Source organism: Onychostoma macrolepis, chromosome 13, assembly GCF_012432095.1.
Source record: "Onychostoma macrolepis isolate SWU-2019 chromosome 13, ASM1243209v1, whole genome shotgun sequence".
Classification (NCBI taxonomy): domain Eukaryota; kingdom Metazoa; phylum Chordata; class Actinopteri; order Cypriniformes; family Cyprinidae; genus Onychostoma; species Onychostoma macrolepis.
In genome coordinates this window covers 4,496,870-4,523,526 of record NC_081167.1, presented here as the reverse complement: position 1 = coordinate 4,523,526, position 26,657 = coordinate 4,496,870, and the positions used below count along the sequence as shown (strand labels likewise).

At 37.8% G+C, this 26,657-nt stretch overlaps 1 protein-coding gene across 1 annotated transcript in view; it reads right to left on the bottom strand.

Moving 5' to 3' along the window:
* LOC131552435 (CUB and sushi domain-containing protein 1-like) overlaps positions 1–26,657 on the bottom strand; it is a 165,714-nt gene that overhangs the window by 27,902 nt on the left and 111,155 nt on the right. The window contains exons 36-44 of the mRNA XM_058796222.1: positions 25,591–25,779; positions 15,289–15,474; positions 13,174–13,368; positions 10,545–10,718; positions 9,760–9,933; positions 8,510–8,683; positions 6,210–6,398; positions 4,402–4,575; positions 2,525–2,707 (exon numbers count right to left, since the gene is read on the bottom strand). Of these exons, the coding sequence (XP_058652205.1) occupies positions 2,525–2,707; positions 4,402–4,575; positions 6,210–6,398; positions 8,510–8,683; positions 9,760–9,933; positions 10,545–10,718; positions 13,174–13,368; positions 15,289–15,474; positions 25,591–25,779 (1,638 nt within the window). The remainder of the gene's footprint in view (positions 1–2,524; positions 2,708–4,401; positions 4,576–6,209; positions 6,399–8,509; positions 8,684–9,759; positions 9,934–10,544; positions 10,719–13,173; positions 13,369–15,288; positions 15,475–25,590; positions 25,780–26,657) is intronic.

The window sequence follows — 26,657 nt, the reverse complement described above, 5'->3', positions numbered from 1 at the left end:
TATCTGGAATCATGAATTAACAGATTTTGATGTATCGGTTGACTGGGAGAGGGTGTGGTCTAATCTCATCTTAACTTCTAAAAACATGGCTCATCGTCTTATCCATTTCAAAGTCATCCATTGAGCATACATAACTCCTTACAAGAGGTTTAAAATGAAACTGCAATCAACATATAACTGTCATATCTGTAACATTGTATCAGCAAGGACTTTTCTCCACATGTTTTGGGAATGTCCAATTGTTGTCAATCTATGGACTCATGTGAATTCTGTTTTGTCCTTTTTACTACAAATTGATTTCATGTCTAATCCAGGTTTATGTCTTCTCAATGACGATTCTAACTTCTGTACAAGTTCATTAAAGAAGAGAATGTTGTTTGCTGGTTTTACAGCTGCAAAAAAGGCAATAATACAAAACTGGTTTAGTCCGCACATGTGTGCAAAAACATTTTGGATTCATAGCCTCCTTAAAATAGTGACTTGTGAATGTACAACAGCACAAATTAACAAGGCTAAACCTAGTACCATTGATGCATGGCAATGTTTTCTTCCAACATTTTGGACTATATAAAGGAATGACCATATAAAGTTTTTATTTTTATTTATTTATTTATTGTCCTTCCTTTTTTCTTTCAGATTGTGAAATTGTTGATGGTGATTGTTGCTCCCCCCTCCCTGTTGTTTGTTTGAATGGATGTTGTTTTGTTGATTTAAAGTAAAAAAATAAATAAATAAACAATAATTTAAGAGTGTTGTTTATGCTCCAAGAGCATAGTGAAGATCAACTGATTGTTGGTTAAGTTATAGTTAAGAAATAATTATGTTACTAAAAACTTCTACAATTATCTTTGAAGTTTTACCCTCTCTGGATTATTTTAATAAACAGAAATTTTGTTGAAATAGTTGGAGACATAAACGACTCACTTAATCTTTATTATCATCAAGTTTGTAGTTGTAATTTGGCCCTCATATCCTCTTGGATTAAATAATATACAATTTAAGTAAATAGAGAAAAACTGGACCAATTAAGAGTTAATGGGATCCCAGTGGAAGGCTGCTGTAAACAGATATAGCTCCAAACTTTAAGTCATTATTTGTAAATGGCAACAGGCTTGTGTTTTATTTCTAGTATCTGGAAAGTATTGTCTGTATCCTTACAAAGCTCACCGTTGAGTTACCCCCCACAGCGATCTGTCTCAGCCATGTGTTAAAGCCCTTATTCAATTATGAATGTGCCCTGAATAATGTATATTATCGATCTATTTTACGCAACCCCATCGTACTGTCTGTAGCAGAAAACAAACAAATAAATTAGGGATAAAACACATTAAGCTACTGGGCACATTGTTTTTGTCCTCTAATAATATGGTATAAATACTTCCTGGGGTGATTCCGACTTCTAGCTTCCAGGAGGTTTATTTGCTGAGCGCTGTTATTATTTTGTTTTCATTTGAGAATAAAATTACAGATTGAGATATACAGTGGACCTGTGCAATGAAACTGACGAATGCATAGGTGTTGGTTAATTAGATAGAACATTTGATTAGTTGATTTCCATTAAACTAAATATAAATTATACATAAAGTAATTTGTATAAAATTTGCTAACAGAGTCAGGCAAAATGGGTGATCAAAAACACATACAGGGACTGCATTTGGGAAATATGGAGGAAAACGACAAAGAACATGAATATGGACAATCCCTTTTGGTACATATATTGTTTTTTTTCTGGGCATTAAATAATGGTGCATATTATCAGTAAACTGACTACCGCAAACCTTTTAAATCACTTTACATGACTCATTTAAATACTCTCCTCCCATAAATTTTGCAACTGAAGGGGACATGCCTACAAATGCATATGCAATAAGGTCAGTCGCAAAAATAACTAGATTGTCTAGGAATAAACTACTACTTTATTGATTTTAAACTCTCAGTCTAGTTTCTCTTAACAAAGAAACCAATTGAACTTTTTCAATAACAATTTAAAAAAAAAAAAAAAAAAAACCTTTGCTCAGACTCTGAATCATGTCAAAACGTCCTGTATTTCCATTAGCAGTTAGCTAGAGCAGGCTATTCACAAATCCTTATTAAAGCAATGTATCATTACACACCATGCTAATGACAGGCCTTTTGTGTGGCTCCACTAACCAGAGTCATTGAGTTAACTGGCAATTACCGATTTTAGGCCAGTTAGCATCAAAAGATCAATTTTACACTAATTACACAGTACAATTCAGGAAAAGAGTGAGCAGAGCAGGTTAAGTGAGGTTCAGAAACAAAGAGAACATGTTGTAATTTGAGCCTGCTTTAGGTTCTAAGAATATATTTAAACCTTTTTAAAGGCACAAACTAAAAACCCCTAGTCTCTCAAGCATACATTTTTCTCATTAGGCCGTTGCCTGTACTGGATCACAGTTTGCTCGGAGGAACGCTTGCCTTTCTGATCTAATTAAGCTCAAGTGCAAAGCAAAATCCTGGTGAATTTCGCCTTGTGTGTCTCTCAGGTATCTGTGACCCTCACCTTCACACACGGGCTGGGTTCCGCTCCAGGATCCGTTCTGCAGACATGTGCGCTCGGAAGATCCGATCAGCGTGTAGCCCGCTTCACACGTGAACCGTAGGAGGCTTTTATGTCTGAACTCCTCCCCAAGACGAGAACCGTGAGGAGGAATTCCCGGATCGCCACAGAATCCCGGATTATCACCTACAGTTTGGACAAAGGCAGGACTCTCACTGACCACCCACTTTCTTAGCAGCCTCGGTTCCAGAAATGTTTTTCTCCACAGGGATTTCAAACAATTATTAAATAAACATTTACGAAGCAGGCAAAAAACTGAGAAAAAACATTACATTTACATTTGATCCAAAACAACAAATCGTATGAAAATTGTACCAAACTGTGAAGTTTATTCACATACTCATGCCATGAATGACAATTAAATAAAAAGATGCTAAAATATAAGACAATTGACTCCTTTTATAGCAACGTTACATTATGGCCTGGTTTCACAGACAGGGCTTAGACTAAACCAGGATTCAATTAGGACATTTAAGAAATTTTTATAAACATGCCTTAGAAAAAAGATTACTGGTGTACATTTTGAGACAAAATAAAGACACTGATATATTTTAAAATCAGTCAGAGCAAGTTTCTTTCAGTTGAAACAGCTCAGATTTAGATTTTAGTCTGGGATTAGGTTTAAGCCTTGTCTGTGAAACCGGGGGTTTAAGTTTTTTCAGTCTTCAGATATATACAACAATGTGTAACCCTTTACAACACTTTACTAGTTAACTATTAAATATAACCAAACAGTACTTCTACAGTAAGTTAATTACTGTAATTAACCTAAACTAATTTTGACATTACTAATACATGTTTAAAATCAAAGGTTGCATCTGTTAACATTAGTTAATGCACTGTGAACTAACATTAACAAAATTAAGAATATCCTTTTAATTAATTAACCTTAACAAAGATTAATAAAAGCTGTATATTGCTCATTGTTAGTTCATGTTAGCTAATGCATTCACTTACGTTAACTAATGGGATCTTATTGTAAAGTGTTAAGCCCCGTTCACACCAAGAACAATAACTATAAAGATAACGATATTAGCGTCCACACCAGCGGCCAATATCGTCTGTTTATTCTCAGCGTATGCTCGTCTGCCGCTTTAAATTTTCAAGCTCGTTATAGAAGGATGGATTCTGATTGGTTATCAATGTTTTTATCGTGATTCCAACAATATCATTTCTCTGTGCCTTTATCGTTATAGCTGCTATTCTTTAATATTGAGAATGATTTTTAGAACTATATTTTTATCTTTATCTTTATAGTTATCGTGCTTGGTGTGAATGGGCCTTTACTCAAATATATATAATTTTCAATTATTTATAGGTGTGGGTGTCACTGCTGAGCTTTTTTGGCACAAGTCCTGTTTTTCTGACTTCTCTGATTGGTGGATTTTTTTCTTCAAAAGGAATTTGGAAATCCTCTGCAGCAACAAATCAGTTTCAGAGCTCATGCTAGATCTCTCTTAAATGTAAGTTACTGCTAAAATCAGTTTTTTCTATGAACGAAATGAATGTGTGTTCTTCTGACCACACTGCTGTGCTCTAGTCCAGGGCAGTCTGGTCTACGTTATTATTTTATAAACACATCACATAAACATATAATGTCAGAGAGCTGACTGATGCGCACATCATCTGGACTTTGAGGAAACAACACTTTGTCGGCGCTGATGTCAACAGCAGTTACTGTTTAAACTTTAAAATCTGTCTGAGCTCAGAAATACACTTAAGTCTGAAGTAAGCTGAGCTGCTCAGACAGAGGCTTAAAGATCAGCCGGCTGGTCTGCAGTCTCCCGCCCTGAGGCTCTGCCACCTGCTGATGTGTGTACCTGAGCAGTAGGGTGGAGAACCGCTCCACCGGCCATCCTCTAGACACTGGCGCGTGGCGTTCCCCACCAGAGTTCGGCCCTGGCTGCAGGAATAATGGACCACGGCTCTGTTGGTGAACTTCTGGCCCGACATGACAGCAAATGGCGGTGTGCCGGGATCACCGCAGGATATTGCTATGGGGGGCAGAAGAAAGCAGACCGAAGATCTCTGATAAGATACTTCAAAACTGCTAAAACTTCAGTGTTCTTTTGCATATTATTAAAAAAAGTTGTATTTCTGCCGCATTGCCTCAAAATTTATGTGGTATATCTATGCAGTGTTTGGTAACACTTCATTTTAAGGTGTCCTTTTTACATGTACTTACTATTATAATACTAATAAAATATGCATAATTACATGCAAGTAACCCTAAGCCAAACCCTTATCCTAACCCTAACCATATAGTAAGTACATGCAGTTAATTAATATTACTCAATACAGTATAATGACGGCCTGGTTACCCTTTTTTACATTATACTGCATATTATTTTTAATGGTAAGTGTGAACAACAGGCATAAGCTACACTGTTGTCACATGATCTAACCTTTGAGGCCTGTTTAATTCAAGCAAGTGGTTTCAAGTCAAAACCTTGGAAATTAATATGGTTCATTTGCACTTTATTCCTTTTTTTTTGTGTAAAAATATCATTTGGTAGTCTGATCAAATAGTCAAGAAGGAGATGGTAAAATCACAGCTGATATTCGTTCTGGTTCATCTATCACAGTGAAAACTTAAAATTAATGGTCAAGTCAACCACACTGCATCGCAGGATAAATTACAGAGCACTGCTTACAAACTATATACTGCAGAAAGAGTAAATGCAGTATGCTATTATACTGTTTCATCAAACATAAAGCCACATCCAGACGCCAATCAGACATTTTCCTAAGAGGCAATCACAAAGGCTGCTTGCATTTAAACAGCTAGGGGGGAAAAAGTAAAAGTCGTGAGATGTGAGATGATGTTAACTATTTTTAAATTGACACATTTAATATACAATGTGTCAAGTTATAAATACACTTAAAAATACAATGCTCACAGCAAGACATGCTGGGAAAAAAGCAAACAAAACAAAAAAACAGATGCGAGACAATGGCAAAAGATGTCCGTCTGCATTTGTATACTGACCAACTATTTCAAGAACATTTCAAGAACATTTTGACAGTTCAATAATTGTCTTGTTTACAAAAGTCTTGTCTTTGTTACAAAACTGGTCCTTTATGCTGTAGTGGTGGAGCTTTTAAAGGGATGAATTTAGAAATGCAACTTCTAAGAGATGACTTCAGTGTGCTGACAGTTCAACAGTTATTGTTACTTTTAACATTGTAAAGCACACTGTCAGAATGCCAAATCTCTAAAATCATTCCCTTTAATGCACAAGTTCTAAAAATATTAATCATAATAATAATAATAAAAGATAAACAAAAATAGTAATCAGTCAGAAGATTGTCTCTTTTTTTAAAGCAAAGATACCTAAATATCTTAGTAACTTGCGCAAGACTTATAGGATATAAGTATGAACTAAGTTTATTTATTTTTTTATTCAATTGCCAAACATATTCTCTGAAAAAAGGTCTTAATAATCTTGAATAATTTTTCTTCTCCAACGAATTGAGATTGTTTTAAGAATGTTGGATATTACTGGAAACAAGAACCTTAATTCTAATTTAGAAAATGTTTATTGAAGCATAACAGCAAAGCCATTTTTGGCACTGCATGAATCTCTGGACGAGTGTGTATTGGACGGAATACGAGGCTATCACTCACCAAGGCACTTAGGAAGTGATCTGTCCCAGAAGCCATTTGACTGGCAGGTGAGGACGGAGGAGCCGAGCAGATAGAAGCCCCTCTTGCAGTGATACATCACGGTGTTTCTGTAGTTGAAGCTCTCGGGGTAGCGCTGTTGAGAGTGACGAATGGTGTTCTCCACAAAGCCCGGATCAGAGCAGTTTACCACTGCAAGATAAAAACAGCCAGATGCTTAATGTCTGACAGGGAAGCAAGAGTGAGGAAAGACAGAAGAAATCAATGAAGGAGGCTGAACAGTAGGATCGTTGGTGCAGCCTCTGGAGCAATTTCAATCAACTCCAAACCGTAAACCGCACTTTCTTTTTGAAGATATGGATTATAAGAGGGTGAATAGTGCTTCTTCAGAACTTACTTTGCCTTTTATCTGTGCACTTCCTCAACAGCCATGGGTCTTTTGTTTTTCCGTGCATACCTAGAACATGTCATGCATGCATTCTGATCTAAAGTTGAAATATATTTTCATGCAGTGAACATTATTCTACACATGTAACTGATTCTTTCTATGCTGTAGTGACAGATTTTGACAGATGTGGTCATATTACATTTTTCTGTACTCAAACTGGGAACATGCTGTTCTTGGCATGCTGTGTCGACCATGCAGTTACAAATTCAGTTACTGCCCATCGCAATTTAAAAAAAAAAAAAAAAAAAGATAGAAGTTGACGCCATGTCCAGGGGAAATAAACCAGACTGCCTTGCCTCAGTGGCAGCTGTCAATGTCTCGGCACTCAATTAAGCCCCCTGGGAGAGGAAAAGTGGGTGGACAAGCAGCTAAAAAGTTGATAATTGGCACCTGTTATTGGTGTGTTGTTTTTCTTTGTGAGACATCATGATTTGATCTGAGTGTATCTTGAAAATACATATCTTATCAGAGCAGCTCAGTATAAGAATGAGGCATATAATTGTGATATGGTTGACAGTTGTAAAACAATAACAATTACTTGTGAGAATTCAGGTTTTTACAAATGTATATGACAATTCTACTTCTTTTTTTGGTCACAATTTATTTGAAGGTTTAATTCTCACTATTAATAAACCATTAACTACGACTTTTACCTTAATAATCTCCTAATTTGCTGCTTATTAATAGTTAGCAAGGTAGTTGTTAAGTTGTATTGGGTAGAATTAGGGATGTAAAATATGGTCATGCAGAAAATGTACTTTATATGTACTAGTAAACAGCCAATATGTTAATAATAAGCATGCTAATAACTAGTTGAGAATTGGTCCCTATACTAAAATGTTAAAATGTTTTTTTGTGTGTGTGTGTGTGTGTGTGTATGTCAGTCATACTTTTAAATTATATATAACAGTTCTCAATTATGTGTAAAAAAATATATATTTTCAAATCTATTTTATTCTAATTAAAATTGTGTGTATTAACATTTCTATTTTTTTGTGTAATTGTATATGACTGTTTTTCCTCTTAAAGAACTGTGTGTTAGAATTCTACCTTGTTCATTTATATATGACAATTCTACACATCTTTTGTGCATTTGTGCATGCATACCTTTTTTTTTTACAATTGGATAATAATAAGCTTACAATTATACCAATAGTAAATGTCCTTTTTTTCTACTAGTGAAATATATGCACACATGGTTTAGTCAAAACTATTAAACTGGCCATAAAAAAAAGGTCTAGTTATTTTCTAAATACCAGCAAAAACACAAAGCTCACATCAACTCAATGTTGGATTTGTTTCATGGAACAATGCATCCACACAGAGGAACGTCAGCCGTTCTCCCTGCTGAGTGCTTCATCCCTGGGCTCTGGCTGAGCCTGTGGGGAATTGTCCATCTTAGAAGCGTTGACCTGCCTCCATTTTCCGTCACGATTCAATTTCACCAGGCCACCATCAACAACTTCCTTTGCACATTAATTAATCATTAAAGTGACAAGATGTGCACAGTTACTCCTACTTAATGTCAGAAAGCATCCCACAATGTCACACGGGTTGCTGCAGACCCATTTGACTTTCAAATCGACACTTCAAGATGGGAAATGACACACAGAGAATTATTTGCACATTGCTTCTTGTCATTCACTGGCTGACTCAGACTGCTGAGCACAGATGCTGGTTTCGCTCTGTTAATGCTAAGCCCATGAGCTGTGGGTGTTAAACAGCCTCACTAAGGAGCTTCTCGCATAACAAGACGGTGTTCAAGGCTGCATCTCCGCTGAGATTTTCAACAAGGGACAGGCTGCCTGGAAGCATTTGATATACAGTAAAATCGTGTTTATTGAAAGGTTCATACCCTTGCACACAGGAAGAGGGTTGCTCCACTGTCCGTTCATGCGACACTGCGCTCTGGATGCACCGTGCAACAAATACCCTGTGTTGCAGGTGAAGTTGACCACATCGTTGAGATTAAACTCGCTGCCGTTTGTCCGACCGTTCGCAGGGTTTCCAGGATGGCCGCAGGTTATGGCTGTTAAGAAAGGGAGAATGGTCAATCACTTCCTTTTTGAAGCTGCTGAAAGGGCTTGTGCATATGTTGAAGTTACAATTTTTTACTGAAAAGTGTGGTTGTAAATTAAACTTTAAAAAAAAAAAGAAAGAAAAATAAGACTTCTAAAGACACTTTGGTCGCACTTTATTGTAAAGTCCAATTCTCGCTATTAACAAACCATTAACTACAACTTTTGCCTCAAACTCCTAATTTTCTGCTTATTAATAGTTAGTAGGTAGGAAGGTAAGGTAGTTGTTAAATTTAGGTATTGAGTAGGATTAGGGATGTAGAATATGGTCATGCAGAATATGTGCTTTATAAGGACTAATAAACATATGTTAGTAATAGGCATGCTAATAAGCAACTAGTTAATAGTGAGAATTGGTCCCTATACTAAAGTGTTAATGACACTTTTTTAAATTAATGCTTTCTTCTGCAAATAATCTGATGCCTTGTAATTAATCAAGATCACCAGATTAAAAAAAATTGCATATTCAAGGCAGTATATACTAGATCAAATCTCAACTGCTTGTTATATCATCAAACAATATAAATGTAAAATGTATTATTGCCCATCGATATATTAAAAGTTGCTATTTAGTACATCCTACTTTAACTGCATATATAGTATACTGAATGTAAAGCAAATATATAGCAAATCTCAGCTGTGTTTGTTGATATTGACACAAAAATATCAACTGTATTATGCCACAGCTTTCTTTATGAAGTTGGAAATACAGTATATCTCAACTACCTGATTTTAATTTTTTTTTAATAACCTTAACTATTCAACTGCTTGATTGCTTGTATCACCACAAAAACACGTAAATTATATAATCTCCCAGATATTAACATATAAACATTAACATCATGATTTTTTGCAAAGCTGCTTTGAAACATTGTGAAAAGCGCTATATAAATAAATTAGACGTGACATGATTTAATTATTATATAAAATATCTAAGTCATTAATCTAACTAAACATTTGAATATTCTGACAGACTTTAGACAGACCCAGAAAAGTATTCATTAAAAATTAAATAAAATACACTTACGAACACACACAGGTGCTTGGCCTGACCACCTGTGGTCTTGTTGGCAGATACGAACCGACGTCCCGATGAGCCGAAAGCCCAGGTTGCACTGATAAACGACTGTGTCCCTATAACTAGATCCATCACCACTGATGTGGCCGTTAACAATGGGATCCGGAGAATCACAATGACCAGCTGAAAAACATTTTCAAAAGTGGTCAGATTCAACAAACATCTCATGAAAATCAAATCTTGTTACTAAACAAACACAAATTCAAATAACGTGTTTTACAGAGCATGAAGCACAGACACATCAGCACCACAGAACGTCCGGAGAGCACTCTGGCAGTCACCGCTTGACATTTTGATGGAATGCCCTCCGTGCTGTTTGGTCAAGCAGCAGGTGATGTGTCTAAGGGTCAGCGCTGATCGTCAGACAGTGGCATATCTTAGTTTTTGCTACTCTCAATGCTTGTTCAAGGATTTTTCCCTAGTTCCAGTATTATCTAGCACTACAGAAGCCATAAATTAATATTGGCAACACAAGACTATGTGAATTTAGGGTTAGAGCTGTGAATGTCTGATAGGAATGTTGTTCTGGGACTAACAAAGAATGTCTTTCTAGGAACATGTCCTACTTAGGGAAATCACATAGTTCTTAGTGCTGTACAATAACTAGAACTATACAAGCATAATATAATAGAGTAGGAAAACATCCAGTAAACAGATTTGCTTTTCTCTACACATGAATGGTTCAGTAATAATAACGTCCGATCACAGAAGCCCTGCTGAAAGATGCTACTTACCCAGACATTTGGTCTCATCTCCACTCCAGAGACCGTTAGCCTGACACTCCCTCACATGCGAACCCACTAAAGTGTACCCTGTGTTACACATGAAGATAGCCGTGGCGCCATAGCTAGTCAGGGTGCCCATCTTCTTGCCATTAGGAGGGGATGGAAGCTCCCCACAGGAAATGACTGGAGGAAATAGTCAATGCAGTATCTTGAATACACATGGTAATTTTAGCTGAAAAAAGGTCACATTGCTGATGATGGGCACCATATGCCATTCTTATTCACAGTGACTACTAGCTACCAGGAAATGGAGGGGTGAAGGGGGCATGGCTAAAAGCAAAACAGATGTGTTTTTTATACTCGTGGACATTTCAAGGGTGATAGAAGTACACTACCAGTCAAAAGTTTGCGCACTCTTTACTGTTTATTACTACTGTTTTCTCACTTTTTTTTTAACAATGTAGTATCGAGAAAAAATAAATAAATACATAAAACAAATGTAAATATACAAAAATGAAATTGAACATTTAGTTTATTGTCATGCTTTAAATACCTACATACAATTCTAGTTCCATAAAGATAATCATATAAACATTTCATGGTATTTACACTACTTACACTACTGTCAAAGAACATGTACATACATTTATTTTGTTTTGTTTTGATTAAACTTTAGGTTAAAATGTACATAAATATATTAGGGACATTTTCTACCATTTTAAATAAACATTTGGTCACACTTTACTTTAAGGTCTAATTCTCGCTATTAACAAACCATTAACTATGACTTTTGCCTCAATAAACTCCTAATTTGCTGTTTATTATTAGTTAATAAGGTAGTTGTTAAGTTTAGGTATTGGGTAGGATTAGGGATGTAGAATATGGTCACGCAAAATTTGTGCTTTATAAGTACTAATAAACAGCCAATATGTTAATAATAGTCATGCTACTAAGCAACTAATTAATAGTGAGAATTGGTCCCTAAAGTGTTACCAAACCTTTAAGTAGCTTTTAATTGTTTACAAAAGTTTGATTTCTATATTTAGCAAACAGTTGTTCAACAGTATTTATTCATATTTATTATTGTATGCCCTCATTTTAAATAAGAGACTACATGGTATATTTACACTTAATATGTTAATTAGAGTAAACTAAGAACAACTGCAGATTAAAAAATTAAGAAGAACTGTGAGTGAACTGGAAGAAAAAAATAAAGCATTTTTTTTTTTTTTTTTCGTATTCATAGTGATTATGTAAACTGGATTGGTCACACTTTATTTTAAGGTACAGTTCCCATGATTAACTATTAACTACAACTTTTGCTTCAATAAACTCCTAATTTGCTGCCTATTTGCTTATTAATATTTAGTAAGGTAGTTGTTATGTTTAGGTATGGGGCAGTATTATGGGATCTAAAATATGATAATTCAGAACAAGGCATTAATATATGCTAATTAACAACCAATATGATAATAATATGCATGCTAGTTAATAATGAGAATCGGTCCTTAAAATAAAGTGTTACCACTAGATTCAAATGTGAGCAGTGATTGGCCATTTAAAACTTTTGCCAGGGTGCTAGGGAGATTTGAGTGTCAGCGTGTCGCTGTGATATTGTGGTATCAAGTTATGGCTCATATTCCTGCTTCAGTGTAAGCCTATAAGATTGTATATTTGTCTAACAGGTGAAAATCATAAATCTGGTCACTTAATCTCTTTCTTCAACAATAAGCACAACTTGAGGTTTTATTTCTCGTCTGTAGCGCCAACGATACAGGATTAAATACACAAGATTTCATACCTGGGGTTAGGTATTTGTTCAAATCCATAACTCTGAGAGTGAGCAACAGTAATAACGATGCTTACCTTAGCAAACAACACTAATGCATTTTTAGGTGCATGCACTAGTCACACAATCAACACACATTTATTTTTTGACATTTTAAGAAGTCCAATTACAATTTAATCCCCAGCTGTTTGCATCTGTTCCTTTCATTAACAACTTACTCATCATGGTGCGTAAACACATTAAAAATTAAGCTGCCTCTGATTAGAATATTTACATTTGCTCTCTGACCTCGAATTAGTTAAAGCATTTTTCACCGAAGACTTAATCACCGTGATACTGTTTACACAGCCTGTCCCCATGGTGGAAACCGGGCCACGATCAAAACTGACTAAGCAGTGGATGGCGTCTTATGCGCGCATGCTAAATCCAGAGGATTACGCTTGGATCAGTGGAGAAATAAACGAGACGTGGTATAGAGAGCGGCCAGATTTCAGACATATTAGCTACCCTAATGAATTTGTTTCATTAGCTCACAATGGATGCTGTTTGGTAATTAACACAGTGATCTTTTCGTGAAATCCCAAGAGCGGAATTTGGAATTCAATTGTGCTTTTTTGTGGGGTCTTCTTAAAGGAATAGTTCAGCCCAAATTGGAAATGTTATCATCAATTATTCACTTTCATGTGATTTTCTTTCTTCTGTGAAACACAAAAGATGACAGACAGAGCTTCTTTTTTTTTTTTTTTCTCCATACAATGAAAGTGGACGATGATTTATACAGCCAAGCTCCAAAATGGACAAAAGTGTATGTGCGTCTGTCTCGTTGTGTTTGTGTAAAAGCATTCTTACTCTTGCAGGTAGACTTCTCCTCCAGCCCTTCCCATGTTGCATTAGCTAAGCATTTGATGGTCCTCCTGCCCATCAGATAGTAGCCCGGGGAGCAGCTCAGCATTATTCGTGCGCCGAACTCATTCAGCGAGCCCGAGATGAGACGCCACACCATGTGTTCTGAGAGCATGCTCTCAATGTTAGGGCACTGAACCGCTGCAGGACAGAAAGCAAAGAACGCATTAATGGAAAACCATGACCTTGTGGGTCCTAGAACTGGAATAACTAGAGCTTACAGGAATTATGGGATAGATATACAATACCAGAGAAAAGTTAGGACACACTTGACTGAATACATGCTTCTCATGGCTTCTCAAAGGCTGCTTTACGTGCTTGAAATTACATTGCACTAAAACGTCAGGTAACACTTTCGTTATTAAATCATTGACAAACATTATATAATGCTTAACAGATCATTCGATAAAATTTGCACTAATTAAACATTACCTAATGATTATCAGATCATTATTTAATGTAAATTGAAATCCTTTTAGATGTCATTAAACTTTTAATTCATGATCAGGCACTTTTTGACAAATGGTTTACAATGAGTAAAAATGTCATTAATAAATCATTAAACATTATATAATGCTTAACGGATCTTTAGGCTCATGTACTTTCTACAAATCTACAAATGATTTTAACAGAAATTATACAATGATTATATAACAATCCTCAACAGCATTTAATCATTATATAACATCTGTTAATATCATTTGTAGATTTGTAGAAAGTACACGAGCCTAAAGTTTAATGACATTTGTAAGCTATTTCATTTACATGAATTAATGATCTGTTAATCATTAGGCAATGTTTAATGAGTTTACTAGTAAACATTAAGTAAATTATCTCATGTTTCTAGCTATTTGAATATTCTATCTGTTAAGCATTATATAATGTTTGAAAATTATTATAAAGTGTTACCAAATGTCAATTTTCTACATTTAAAATGAATGAGTAGCCAACACGTGTCCAGAGTATGCTATTTAAAAAGCATCCCATAGGCTGTGTCCAAAATTTCAATGAGGTTGTTTATTTTTGGTTAAAATTACACATTTCACATTCACCATTGTTCTATAAACTCACACCATTGGTTGAGAATCTTGGACTGACTTCAAATGAAAAGAGCAATGTTTGAAAGAGTTTTCACTCTTTCTAAGTCAACCTATGAATGGCTTGGCTCTTGTTACATTTCGTTAGCACATTCGAGATTGGAAAATGTGGTTGATTTGTCTTGTGTGTTCATATAAAGGTGGTTGAAAACTGAAGTGGAAACATAAGGTTTCAGAGGAACAATATTGCAGCCAGCACGGAACAGATGGTCCTTTGATTGAACAGCACAGTGCATAGCTCGGATTCAAAAGAAGCATAATTTGGTGCGGGCGCATCAAACTTTGAGGGAAAAAAAAGGCATGCAAGCTAGGTCAGGTATACTAAACAAGATCTTAAGGAGACCAAAACATCTTTCCCTCCCACTGCCTTTATCTCTCACATAATGTTCTCTCCCCCCATGTTCTACATGACAAAGGTTTCATGTCCCTCAGCTCGCACTTGTTTAGATAATTACAAACATCTCGAGTGCTGTAGCTTACAGCTAGTCTCAGACACCGTGGATGTGTCATACTATCATCTGAAAGCTCTAGAATGAAAGAACACCTTGACATAGTGTTACGGAGCAGGGCAGAAGCCTCATCCTTTCTCCTTTCTGTCCATGATGAGGAATATCATAATATTAAATGACATTATCTGTAGCAACATCGGCTGTAATGAGCGTCTTTCTCACCGTGACCTCTGAATGCATAATACACGGTTATTTGGCTGTGGGCTCTTTTTGTCGGCTTTGTAGGCTAATGGTAATTCAGGTCAGAGGGGGGACATGCCACATCATACCATTTGTCTTGTTTGAGTTGCCAAACCACAAAAAATCAAGTCATTATTGTTAATTTTGCCTATTACCTGCCCTACATTACTCTCAGAGGGGGAACCGAGCGAGAAAGCGGCTGACTGCGGCGGTTCAATGAGGCGGTAGATTTTAACATGCTGTTGGCATAGAAACAGAGGGCTTGATTTGCTCACGTAAACAGCGGGTAGGATGTGCCACGTTGCTCCAGGTGCCATCCTCCAGGCAGACGGCGGTGAGCAGGCTGCTCGCGTCAGGCATATAGCCCTCCTCGCACTGGTACTGCACCTTACTGCCCACTGTGTACTGGAAGCCATGGAACGACCCATTAGCAGGAGACTCTGGCGCTCCGCAAGACACAGCTGCCAATCAGACACAAACAGCATTACAGGTGGATATGTGCTATACAGCGCATCTATATATAGAACTCTCATTCTATTCAAATTCTTACAACACCAACTGACTTGACTTTCTAGAAAAAGCATACCATATCACTCCTTCTAAACACAGGAAGTCGCAACAAAAATATTTTCTTCAAAACTGAAGCTAAATAAATTTGAACAGGTGATTTATATTATTTTTCATTTAAAGTAAAGGATATATTATGATTTTTTTCTTATTTTTTGCTTTTGCTACAAGCATTATATAATAATAGTGTTTTTTAATGTGGAAGTGTACATTATTGACTATGATGAAACTGAAGACTTGATTTTCATAATAATTAATAAGCATAAATAAGCATAGTAGATTTAAAAGTTAAAATAAGTAAACTAAGCAAAATATATTTACCATTTTTATTAATTATTTTGAATACTGAATACAACATTTTACATACTGGATGAATTTTACATTACCATGCATTATGTGCACAATGTTTTTGATATGTTTCTAGATTCTATGCATAATGCATACAGAAATACAACCATATTGTTATTATTTTTTATAATGTGTTATGTTGTAATAACGAATGTCTTGGAAGTAGGAGCTTTGCAGGAACACTTGAAGAAACCATGAAATATTATGAAAAATAAAAATTTTGTTTATGTATTTTATTTATTTATTTATTATAAACCCAAACCTGATCGAAATTCGATGTAATATGTTAAAACACTATACAATAAGGTTTCATTTGTTAACATGAGTTCACTACATTGTTTAAAATTAACTAACAATGAAGAATACTTTTAAACTGTGGGCCACATTTTAATTTCAACATTAATAAATAATTATATTCAAAATAATTATTTAACGACTTGATCTAACAGTGAAAAGGTGTATTTACTGTTTATATTTATATTATTTTAAATGTATTGCTCATTGTTAGTAAAAAAAAAAAAAAAAAAAAAAAAAAAGGTAGGGCTTTCTCAGTTCTGGCTCCAAAGCTTTGGAAGACTTTGCCTCTCTCTATTAGATCATCCCAGTCACTATCTACATTGAAATCATCTCTTAAAACATCTATTTTATATATACAGGCTTATATATACAGGCTTATGCATAACTTGTTTACACCTTTAGTATAATTATGTTATTATTATGTCATTGATGTCATTATGCCATTATTATGTTATGTTATGTTATGTTATGTTATTATGTTATTGAATTATTTGATCTCCTGCTGATTTTGTATGTTTGCACACTGACAAATAAATGATCAGTCTATCATTTTAATGGTAGGTTTATTTGAACAGTGAGAGACAGAATAACAACAAAAAAAAAAATCCAGAAAAACGCATTTCAAAAAAATTATAAATTGATTTGCATTTTAATGAGTCAAATAAGTATTTGACCCCTTCGCAAAACATGACTTAGTACTTGGTGGCAAAATCCCTTGTTGGCAATCACAGAGGTCAGACGTTTATTGTAGTTGGCCACCAGGTTTACAAACATCTCAGGAGGGATTTTATCCCACACCTCTTCAAGTCCTCTACAAGTCATTAAGGTTTTGAGGCTGACGTTTGGCAACTCAAACCTTCAGCTCCCTCCACAGATTTTCTATAGGATTAAGGTCTGGAGACTGGCTAGGCCACTCCAGGACATTAATGTGCTTCTTCTTGAGCCACTCCTTTGTTGCCTTGGCCGTGTGTCATTGTCATGCTGGAATACCCATCCACGACCCATTTTCAATGCCCTGGCAGAACATGGCCCCGTCCATCGTCGCTTTGATGCGGTGCAGTTGTCCCGTCCCCTTAGCAGAAAAACACCCCCAAAGCATAATGGTTTCCACCTCCATGTCATAGGCAGCATTCCTCCTCCTCCAAACATGGCGAGTTGAGTTGATGCCAAAGAGCTCGATTTTAGTCTCATCTGACCACAACACTTTCACCCAGTTCTCCTCTGAATCATTGGCAAACTTCAGACGGACCTGTACATGTGCTTTCTTGAGCAGGGGGACCTTGCGGGCGCTGCAAGATTTCAGTCCTTCACGGCGTATTGTGTTACCAATTGTTTTCTTGGGGAATATGGTCCCAGCTGCCTTGAGATCATTGACAAGATCCTCCCGTGTAGTTCTGGGCTGATTCCTCACCGTTCTCATGATCATTGAAACTCCACGAGGTGAGATCTTGCATGGAGCCCCAGAGATTATTTTGTGTTATTTTGTGTTTCTTCCATTTGCAAATAATCGCACCAACTGTTGTCACCTTCTCACCAAGCTGCTTGGTGATGGTCTTGTAGCCCATTTCAGCCTTGTGTAAGTCTACAATCTTGCATCACTAACCTTGACCTTGATCTAGTAAATGCATTAACTAATGGGACTTTATTGTAACATATCACTGAAGAAAAAAACAAACAAAAAAACACTGACTTGAACCTGATTTAAAACATGTTGGTCAGTCAGGTCCCATTGGTCTCGGGTCGGGTAGTAGACCTCTATTACATGCAACCATTCATATCTAAAATTAGCTCTTTTAAACAAGAAAAAATGAGGGGGGTCTCTAAAAAAATGGCAGGCATAAAGAAGAAAGCAATGGGACCAATTAAATCTCTTCCTTGTTAAAATGATCACAACCTGAATAAAAAACAGGCCCTGAGCCCTCCCCTACCTCAGACTGAGCTGCTGGCAAACTGCATGGATCGCTCCCACCACTTAAAGAAATTATTGGCCTTAATTAGCACCCATTCTAAATGCCCTTCAATACAAATGGGGCCTAGCCAGGGTTATTCTGAGTTGCGTGCAATGGTAAAAGGATATTAGTGCGATAACCTCCAGTCCTTGGAATGGTGTCATTTACCTTTGTGTGATTAAGATTAATGAGATTCCATGAGTAAAATCTTTGCTTGTTAAATGTGTAGAAAGTTTGGCTGGTATCTTTGTGGAACATCCTTAAAAGGTCAGAATTTAAGTGCGGCCCTGGGCACCATTTTTGGGCAGCAGTCAGCAGAAGCTTTTCATTCACTAGAATGGTCTGAGCCGGATAGCGCACCTGCCCATGACATAAGAGCTGTGTGCTAACAGGGATGCAGTTTTTATGTCATAAGGGTCTTTTTTTATTATTGAGATTTATACATCATCTGAAAGCTGAATGTTAGAATATGACAATATTTGGCTAAGATACAACTATTTGAAAATCTGGAATCTGAGGGTGCAAAAAATTGTTGTTTTGTTTTTTGTGATGGTTGTTCATGAGTCCCTTGTTTGTTCTGAACAGTTAAACTGAGCACTGTTCTTCAGAAAATTCCTCCATATCCTGCAGATTCTTCTGTTTTCCAGCATCTTTTGCATATTTGAACCCTTTCTAGCAGTGACTGTATGATTTTGAGATCCATCTTTTCACACTGAGAACAATTGAGGGACTCAAACACAACTATTTAAAAAAGGTTCAATCATTCACTGATGCTCCTGAAGGAAACACGATGCATTAAGGGGGTGAAAACTTTTGAGCAGGATGAAGATGTCCAATTTTTTCTTATTTTGATGAAATATCATTAATTTCCCATTTAGTACTGCCCTTCGGAAGCAACAGAAGGTACTTGCATGTTTCCCGGAAGACAAATTAAGTACAATTTACATTGATCTTCAAATTCAAAAGGTTTCATCCCCCGGCTCTTAATGCATTGTCCTTCCTTCACCATGCACCAGTGAATGTTTGAACCTTTTTTAATAGTTGTGTTTGAGTTTGAGTTATACATAATCTGATTGGCTGATAAAAGTGTAATATTCTAGTGATGAGAGAACTCCAGTCAACTCAAAAGAATAACAACTGCCTGGTAGATAATGATGACTACTGGCACATTTTCATGTATTGTGTGTGCATAATTATTATGCAAGTTGATATTCTGATCATATATATTTATTTCCAAGAACATTTTACCAATTCCAAACCACATCAATCTTAATAACTACTAATTTTGTATTGATTCATTTATAAGGGATATACAGGTGCATCTCAATAAATTAGAATGTCGTGGAAAAGTTCATTTATTTCAGTAATTCAACTCAAATTGTGAAACTCGTGTATTAAATAAATTCAATGCACACAGACTGAAGTAGTTTAAGTCTTTGGTTCTTTTAATTGTGATGATTTTGGCTCACATTTAACAAAAACCCACCAATTCACTATCTCAACAAATTAGAATACTTCATAAGACCAATAAAAAACAAAAAACAAAAAAAACAACCTTTTTAGTGAATTGTTGGCCTTCTGGAAAGTATGTTCGACCCTTCCCAAGATGGCGGCGCGAGTACATCGCGAGGCTCTGGGTCTCTCCAGATTTTGCGATTTTGCGGTATTTTTCTTACTCATCTCGGGCCTGTTCGTGCAGAACAGCTGTGCCTTTACATCGTACACCCGTTGTGAGCTTTTGGATATCGGTTTGCAATTTCCGACACTTTTATGGACAATCTTGACTCCTTCCTGAGATCGCTAGGACACCGAGGCTATGCACCCTACCCGGCCGGGCGGAAGTGCTCGCAGGCGGCGTCGAGATCGTAAACAAAGGCGGGGAAGCGCGGAGGACTAAGAGCTAAGCTAAGGCTAACACCACACCGGCTCTCTTTACCCAGCATTTTCCTTGCCAATGTACGGTCGCTAGTGAACAAAATGGAGGAGATTCGACTCAGCATCACACACAGCAAGAAACTTTTGAACTGTAACGTCCTAATCTTCACGGAAACCTGGTTAAACAGCGGAATACCGGACACCGCTATTGAGCTAGCGGACGCCACACACTCGGGCGGATAGAACATTAGATGGCTCCGGTAAGACCAGAGGTGGTGGATTGTGCATTTACATTAACAAAGCTTGGTGCACAAACTCTGCTATTGTTGGGAGTCATTGTTCAGCTAACCTTGAGTTTCTCATGGTTAAATGTAGACCGTTTATCTACCGCGGAGTTCACTTCCACCATTATAACTGCAGCCTATATTCCCCGGATGCTGATGCCAAGCTTGCTATGAAAGAACTTCATGCAGCCATCAGTAAACAACAGACTGATCACCGGGCGGCTTTTATTGTTGCAGGTGACTTTAATCACTCAAACTTAAAGTCAGTGCTACCCAAGTTTCACCAGCATGTTTCCTGTCACACCAGAGGAAACAAAACCTTAGACCATGTTTACACAAACATGGCTGGAGCTTACGTTGCGACACCCCTCCCCACCTGGGACAGTCAGATCACCTTTCTTTGTTCCTCACCCCAAATATGCACCCCTCATCAACCGTGTGAAGCCATCAGTGAAGACCATCAAGGTGTGGCCTGCGGGGCAGATTCCACACTCCAGGAAAGGTTTCTACACACAGACTGGAGTATGTTTGCTTCTCAAGCCACCAGTGGTGCTCACACAGACATTGACTCTTACACCTCCTCTGTATTGGATCATATCAATATCACCATTGACAGTGTTACAACCCAGAAACAGATCACCACATATCCAAATCAGAAGCCTTGGATGAACAAGGAAGTGCGACTCCTGTTGAAGTCACGCAACACTGCCTTCAGATCAGGAGATGCACAAGCCTACAGCACATCCAGAGCAAACCTGAAGAGGGGCATCAAAAGGCCAAGCACTGCTACAAGCTAAAGATAGAGGACACTTTTCCAACTCTGACCCTCGGCGCATGTGGCAGGGCATTCAGGCCATCAGTGACTACAAACCCACCCACTCCACCCCGCAGCCACTGATGTCAACTTCCTGAACGAGCTAAATTACTTTTATGCTCGCTTTGAAAGAGACAACAGAGAAACTGCCACCAAGCTCAATCCCTCAGCTGACCACCCACCAATCATACTCTCCTCCACAGATGTCTGCAAGACACTGAGCCGGATCAGCGTGCACAAGGCTGCTGGACCAGACAACATCCCTGGTCGTGTTCTCAGGGCATGTGCGGAGCAGCTTGCTGGGGTTTTACAGACATCTTCAATCTGTCTCTTGCCCAAGCAGCCGTACCAACATGCTTTAAATGCACTTCCATTGTGCCAGTGCCAAAACACTCTAGTCCGAGGTGCCCTAATGACTACCGCCCTGTAGCACTCACACCCATCGTCATGAAGTGCTTTGAGCGGCTGGTCCTGGAACACCTAAAAGACTCTCTACCATCCACATTGGACTCACACCAGTTTGCCTACCGTAGCAATAGGAGCACAGAGGATGCAGTTTCCATGGCACTGCACTCTGTGCTCACTCACCTGGACAATAAGAACACTTATGCACGTATGCTGTTTGTTGACTTCAGCTCAGCATTCAACACTGTCATCCCAACCAAGTTAATAGCCAAACTTGGAGACCTGGGCATCAATACCTCAATGTGCAACTGGATTTTGGACTTCCTGACCAACAGACCCCAGAATGTTCGATCAGGATTCACCTGCTCCACATCCATCACACTTAACACTGGTGTACCACAGGGCTGTGTGCTAAGCCCGTTTCTCTACTCCCTCTTCACCTCCGACTGCAAGCCTGTGTATGGATCTAATTCCATCGTCAAGTTTGCAGACGACACCACGGTGATTGGCCTCATCAGTAACAACGATGAGACTGCCTATAGGGAGGAGATCCAGCACCTGGCCACATGGTGCACTGAAAATAACCTGCTCCTCAACACCACCAAAACGAAGGAGCTCATCGTGGACTTCAGGAAGGAGTCAAGAGGCACACGACACCATCCACATCAATGGAATGGCTGTTGAGCGTGTCTCCAGTTTCAAGTTCCTGGGGATCCACATCTCGGCGGACATGTTGTGGAAAACCAACACCTCCAGCCTGGTCAAGAAGGCTCACCAGCGCCTCTTCTTTCTGAGGACACTGAGGAAGAATCAGCTCTCCTCGGCTATCCTGGTGAACTTCTATCGCTGCGCAATAGAAAGCATCCTGACCAACTGTGTCACAGTATGGTATGGGAGCTGCTCTGTTGCGGAGCGCAAGGCACTACAGCGGGTGGTGAAAACTGCCCAGCGCATCACAGGGACTCCACTACCTGCCATCGAACACATCCAGAGGAAACGCTGTCTGCATCGAGCTCGCAGCATCCTTAAGGACTCCTCTCACCCAGCCCACAGACTGTTTTCTCTCCTGCCCTCCGGCAGGCGTTTCAGGTGCCTCGGACCAGGACCAGCAGATTAAAGAACAGTTTCTTCCCAGAGCTGTCTCTTTACTGAACTCTAACCCCGTTGATCCACTTCCTCATATATTGTTAACTCTTCTCCCCTACCTCACATCGGCCTTATTTGCACTACTGAATGTAAATTTTATTACAGTAACAACTGTTTACTTTTGTATCTTGCACTACCATACCTAAATTGGACTATGCTCATTTGCACTGCCGACTGTTGTTTACATTATCAATGTTTACATTAGCATTTTGCACCGTCGTCTAATTGTAATATGCAATCATTTCCACTGCACTTTACACCTTGTCTATAGTAATAACCATCTGTATATATATTATATTGATAGTACATATCACCTGTAAATTCTGTTTATAGTAATAGCCATCTGTATATTTATTCACTATACATATTCACCTGTAAATTCTGTTTATAGTAATAACCATCTTTCTATATATATTTATACATATATTCAGTACATATCCTTGTCCTGCACTTATTCAACCACTGTATATCATGCACTTGCTGCTATTGCACTTCTGGTTAGACCTAAACTGCATTTCGTTGCCCTGTACCTGTACTTGTGTAATGACAATAAAGTTGAATCTAATCTAATCTAATCTAATTTACTGTATATGTACTCAATATTTGGTAGGGGCTCCTTTTGCTTTAATTACTGCCTCAATTTGGCGTGGCATGGAGGCGATCAGTTTGTGGCACTGCTGAGGTGGTATGGAAGCCCAGGTTTCTTTGACAGTGGCCTTCAGCTCATCTGCATTTTTTGGTCTCTTGTTTCTCATTTTCCTCTTGACAATACCCCTATGATTCTCTATGGGGTTCAGGTCTGGTGAGTTTGCTGGCCAGTCAAGCACACCAACACCATGGTCATTTAACCAACTTTTGGTGCTTTTGGCAGTGTGGGCAGGTGCCAAATCCTGCTGGAAAATGAAATCAGCATCTTTAAAAAGCTGGTCAGCAGAAGGTAGCATGAAGTGCTCAAAAATATCTTGGTAAACGGGTGAAGTGACTTTGGTTTTAAAAAAACACAATGGACCAACACCAGCAGATGACATTGCACCCCAAATCATCACAGACTGTGGAAACTTAACACTGGACTTCAAGCAACTTGGGCTATGAGCTTCTCCACCCTTCCTCCAGACCCTAGGACCTTGGTTTCCAAATGAAATACAAAACTTGCTCTCATCTGAAAAGAGGACTTTGGACCACTGGGCAACAGTCCAGTTTTTCTTCTCCTTAGCCCATGTAAGACGCCTCTGACGTTGTCTGTGGTTCAGGAGTGGCTTAAGAAGAGGAATACAACAACTTCCAAATTCCTTGACACGTCTATGTGTGGTGGCTCTTGATGCCTTGACCCCAGACTCAGTCCATTCCTTGTGAAGTTCACCCAAATTCTTGAATCGATTTTGCTTGACAATCCTCATAAGGCTGCGGTTCACTCGTTTGGTTGTGCATCTTTTTCTTCCACACTTTTTCCTTCCACTCAACTTTCTGTTAACATGCTTGGAACAGCCAGCTTCTTTGGCAATGAATGTTTGTGGCTTACCCTCCTTGTGAAGGGTGTCAATGATTGTCTTCTGGACAACTGTCAGATCAGCAGTCTTCCCCATGATTGTGTAGCCTAGTGAACCAAACTGAGAGACCATTTTGAAGGCTCAGGAAACCTTTTCAGGTGTTTTGAGTTGATTAGCTGATTGGCATGTCACCATATTCTAATTTGTTGAGAGAATGAATTGGTGAGTTTTTGTTAAATGTGATCCAAAATCATTACAATTAAAAGAACCAAAGACTTAAACTACTTCAGTCTGTGTGCATTGAATTCATTTAATACATGAGTTTCACAATTTGAGTTGAATTACTGAAATAAATGAACTTTTCCACGAAATTCTAATTTATTAAAATGCACCTGTATAATTGTCCATGAAGGCAGGAAAAACTGCTTAAGTTCAGGTGTGCACAATTATTAAGCAGGTTTTCTTTTACAGAAAAAATGAGCCAAAAAAGAGATTTAACTCAGACTGAGAAGTCAAAAATGATTAATTATTACTCACTTTGATAACAGAGTTAAAAAAAAAATGCAAACCTCACATAAAATAATAAAAAAATAAAAAAGCTCCTATTTAGTTTGACCTCCTGAGGTTAATGGTCAACATTTTCTCAAGGTTAAGCACAACTTCTTTCACTGAATATTTGTTAGAAGAAGAAGAAGAAAAAAACATCAATGACTTTCTTTTAAAAGTTTTAGACCCTATTATTCCTACATTATTCATGAAAAGTGCAATATACTTAATCGTTATATAATCAACTCAGCCTCATCTCTTAACCTGCCTTATACTTGCACAAATAACAGCTGGAACAATTAGGCCTACATACAGTTCATTCGCTAACTATTTTTATGCAAGTGCATGTCTGATGGATGACTCGTCTTGCTAATGAACGCACAGCAAACCTCCAGAAGAGACCATTTTCTCTGACAATGCTCTGAAACAGAAGACAAGAGGGCTCGGAGTGCGAAAGGAGAAAGGGCGGACAAAACGCCACGTAGGCTGAAGGATAAAATTAGCACCTCAATAAGAGGAAGGAGCAGAAAAGGAAGCATGAACAATGAAATTAAGAGAACCCGCGACACATCAAACACATTCAATTACATTTCTGTCTTAGTCTTAGCGTGACTGAAGAGTCGCCCATTATGACATTGGGACAAAGGACACTCGTGATCTCATTGCACAGTCCTCGACGGAAGTGTTTAATGGAATAAAAGCGGCTTCTCGTCGAGGCGTGCGGAGGTGCTTTTGAGCGCCCCGCAGAATGACACATTTTTTTTCATATGCGAGGAGGCAGGTTGTCTTTTCAAGGCAATTCCCGGTCATTTAAATGAGGAGAATGAGCCAGTGAATATCTCTGCCGAGTGTGAGTTACCTTGGCACAGTGGGGCCGGATTGTCCCACTGGTAAAGCCCATTGGGATGAAGTCTGCATGTAGCATTTCTGTGACCCACGAGCCTGTAGCCAGCGTTGCAGTAATACTGGAGCCTGCTGCCCGGCTGATCTCTCGCCCTATTGATGACTCCTCCATTCTTGGACGGATCGTTCACACTGCAGTACGCAGCTGTGGGAGATGGAAATAAGCACAGTTTGTTAAACTATGATGTTCAGGGTTATTGAAAAATTTAACTTCTTCAAACCATTTTTGTCTAAGTGAAGACATTGTGCACTTTTTAACCTTTATGTGGATTTTAGTGTACAGTAATATGATGGTTTTTGTGTGTGATTATAATCTAAATTATAATAAGATTTCTTGTAATAAACACGTTTTAAGCACTATTATAACACACTTATGCATCTTATCTGTTATAATTTCCTTTGAAACTAGGCTAAATATATTTCTTAAGGATATTTTTGCTGGTAAACAAGACAGAAATACTGATTAAAAGCTGTTGATATGCCATTGACTTCTATACAATAAAATAAGTATACTGCCGGGCAATGTAAAAATCTGTGTCCTAAAGCAAAACCAGTTCTCCACTTCTTTGGCAGCTTTTTATTGCACAGAAAATTATATCTAAGAGTAATCCATATTTTTGGTCCATTTCATCACAAGAAAAAGACCATACACTTAAATATATATATATATATATATATATATATATATATATATATATATATTTATTTCATCTGCTAAGTTAATTTAGTCAACTTTTATGGTGGCACACGGCCATTTAGATGAACTTAAAACTATGTGATGTGAACTAAAAGCCATACAACTCAAACTTGGATTTTATGAGGTCTTTAAAACTGTGTTTAAGCTTGATTCTGAGATAAAACGAAAGAGAAAATGCAGCTTGATGGTTATGAACAGATCATTAGATCTTGTTTTTGATGTGACACAAATACAAGTTTACCCATCATAAAAAGGAAAGCAGAAGCTCGAGGGATGTCAAAGCTTAATCTCACTTCAGACAGATCAAATCAAATGCATCATCACAC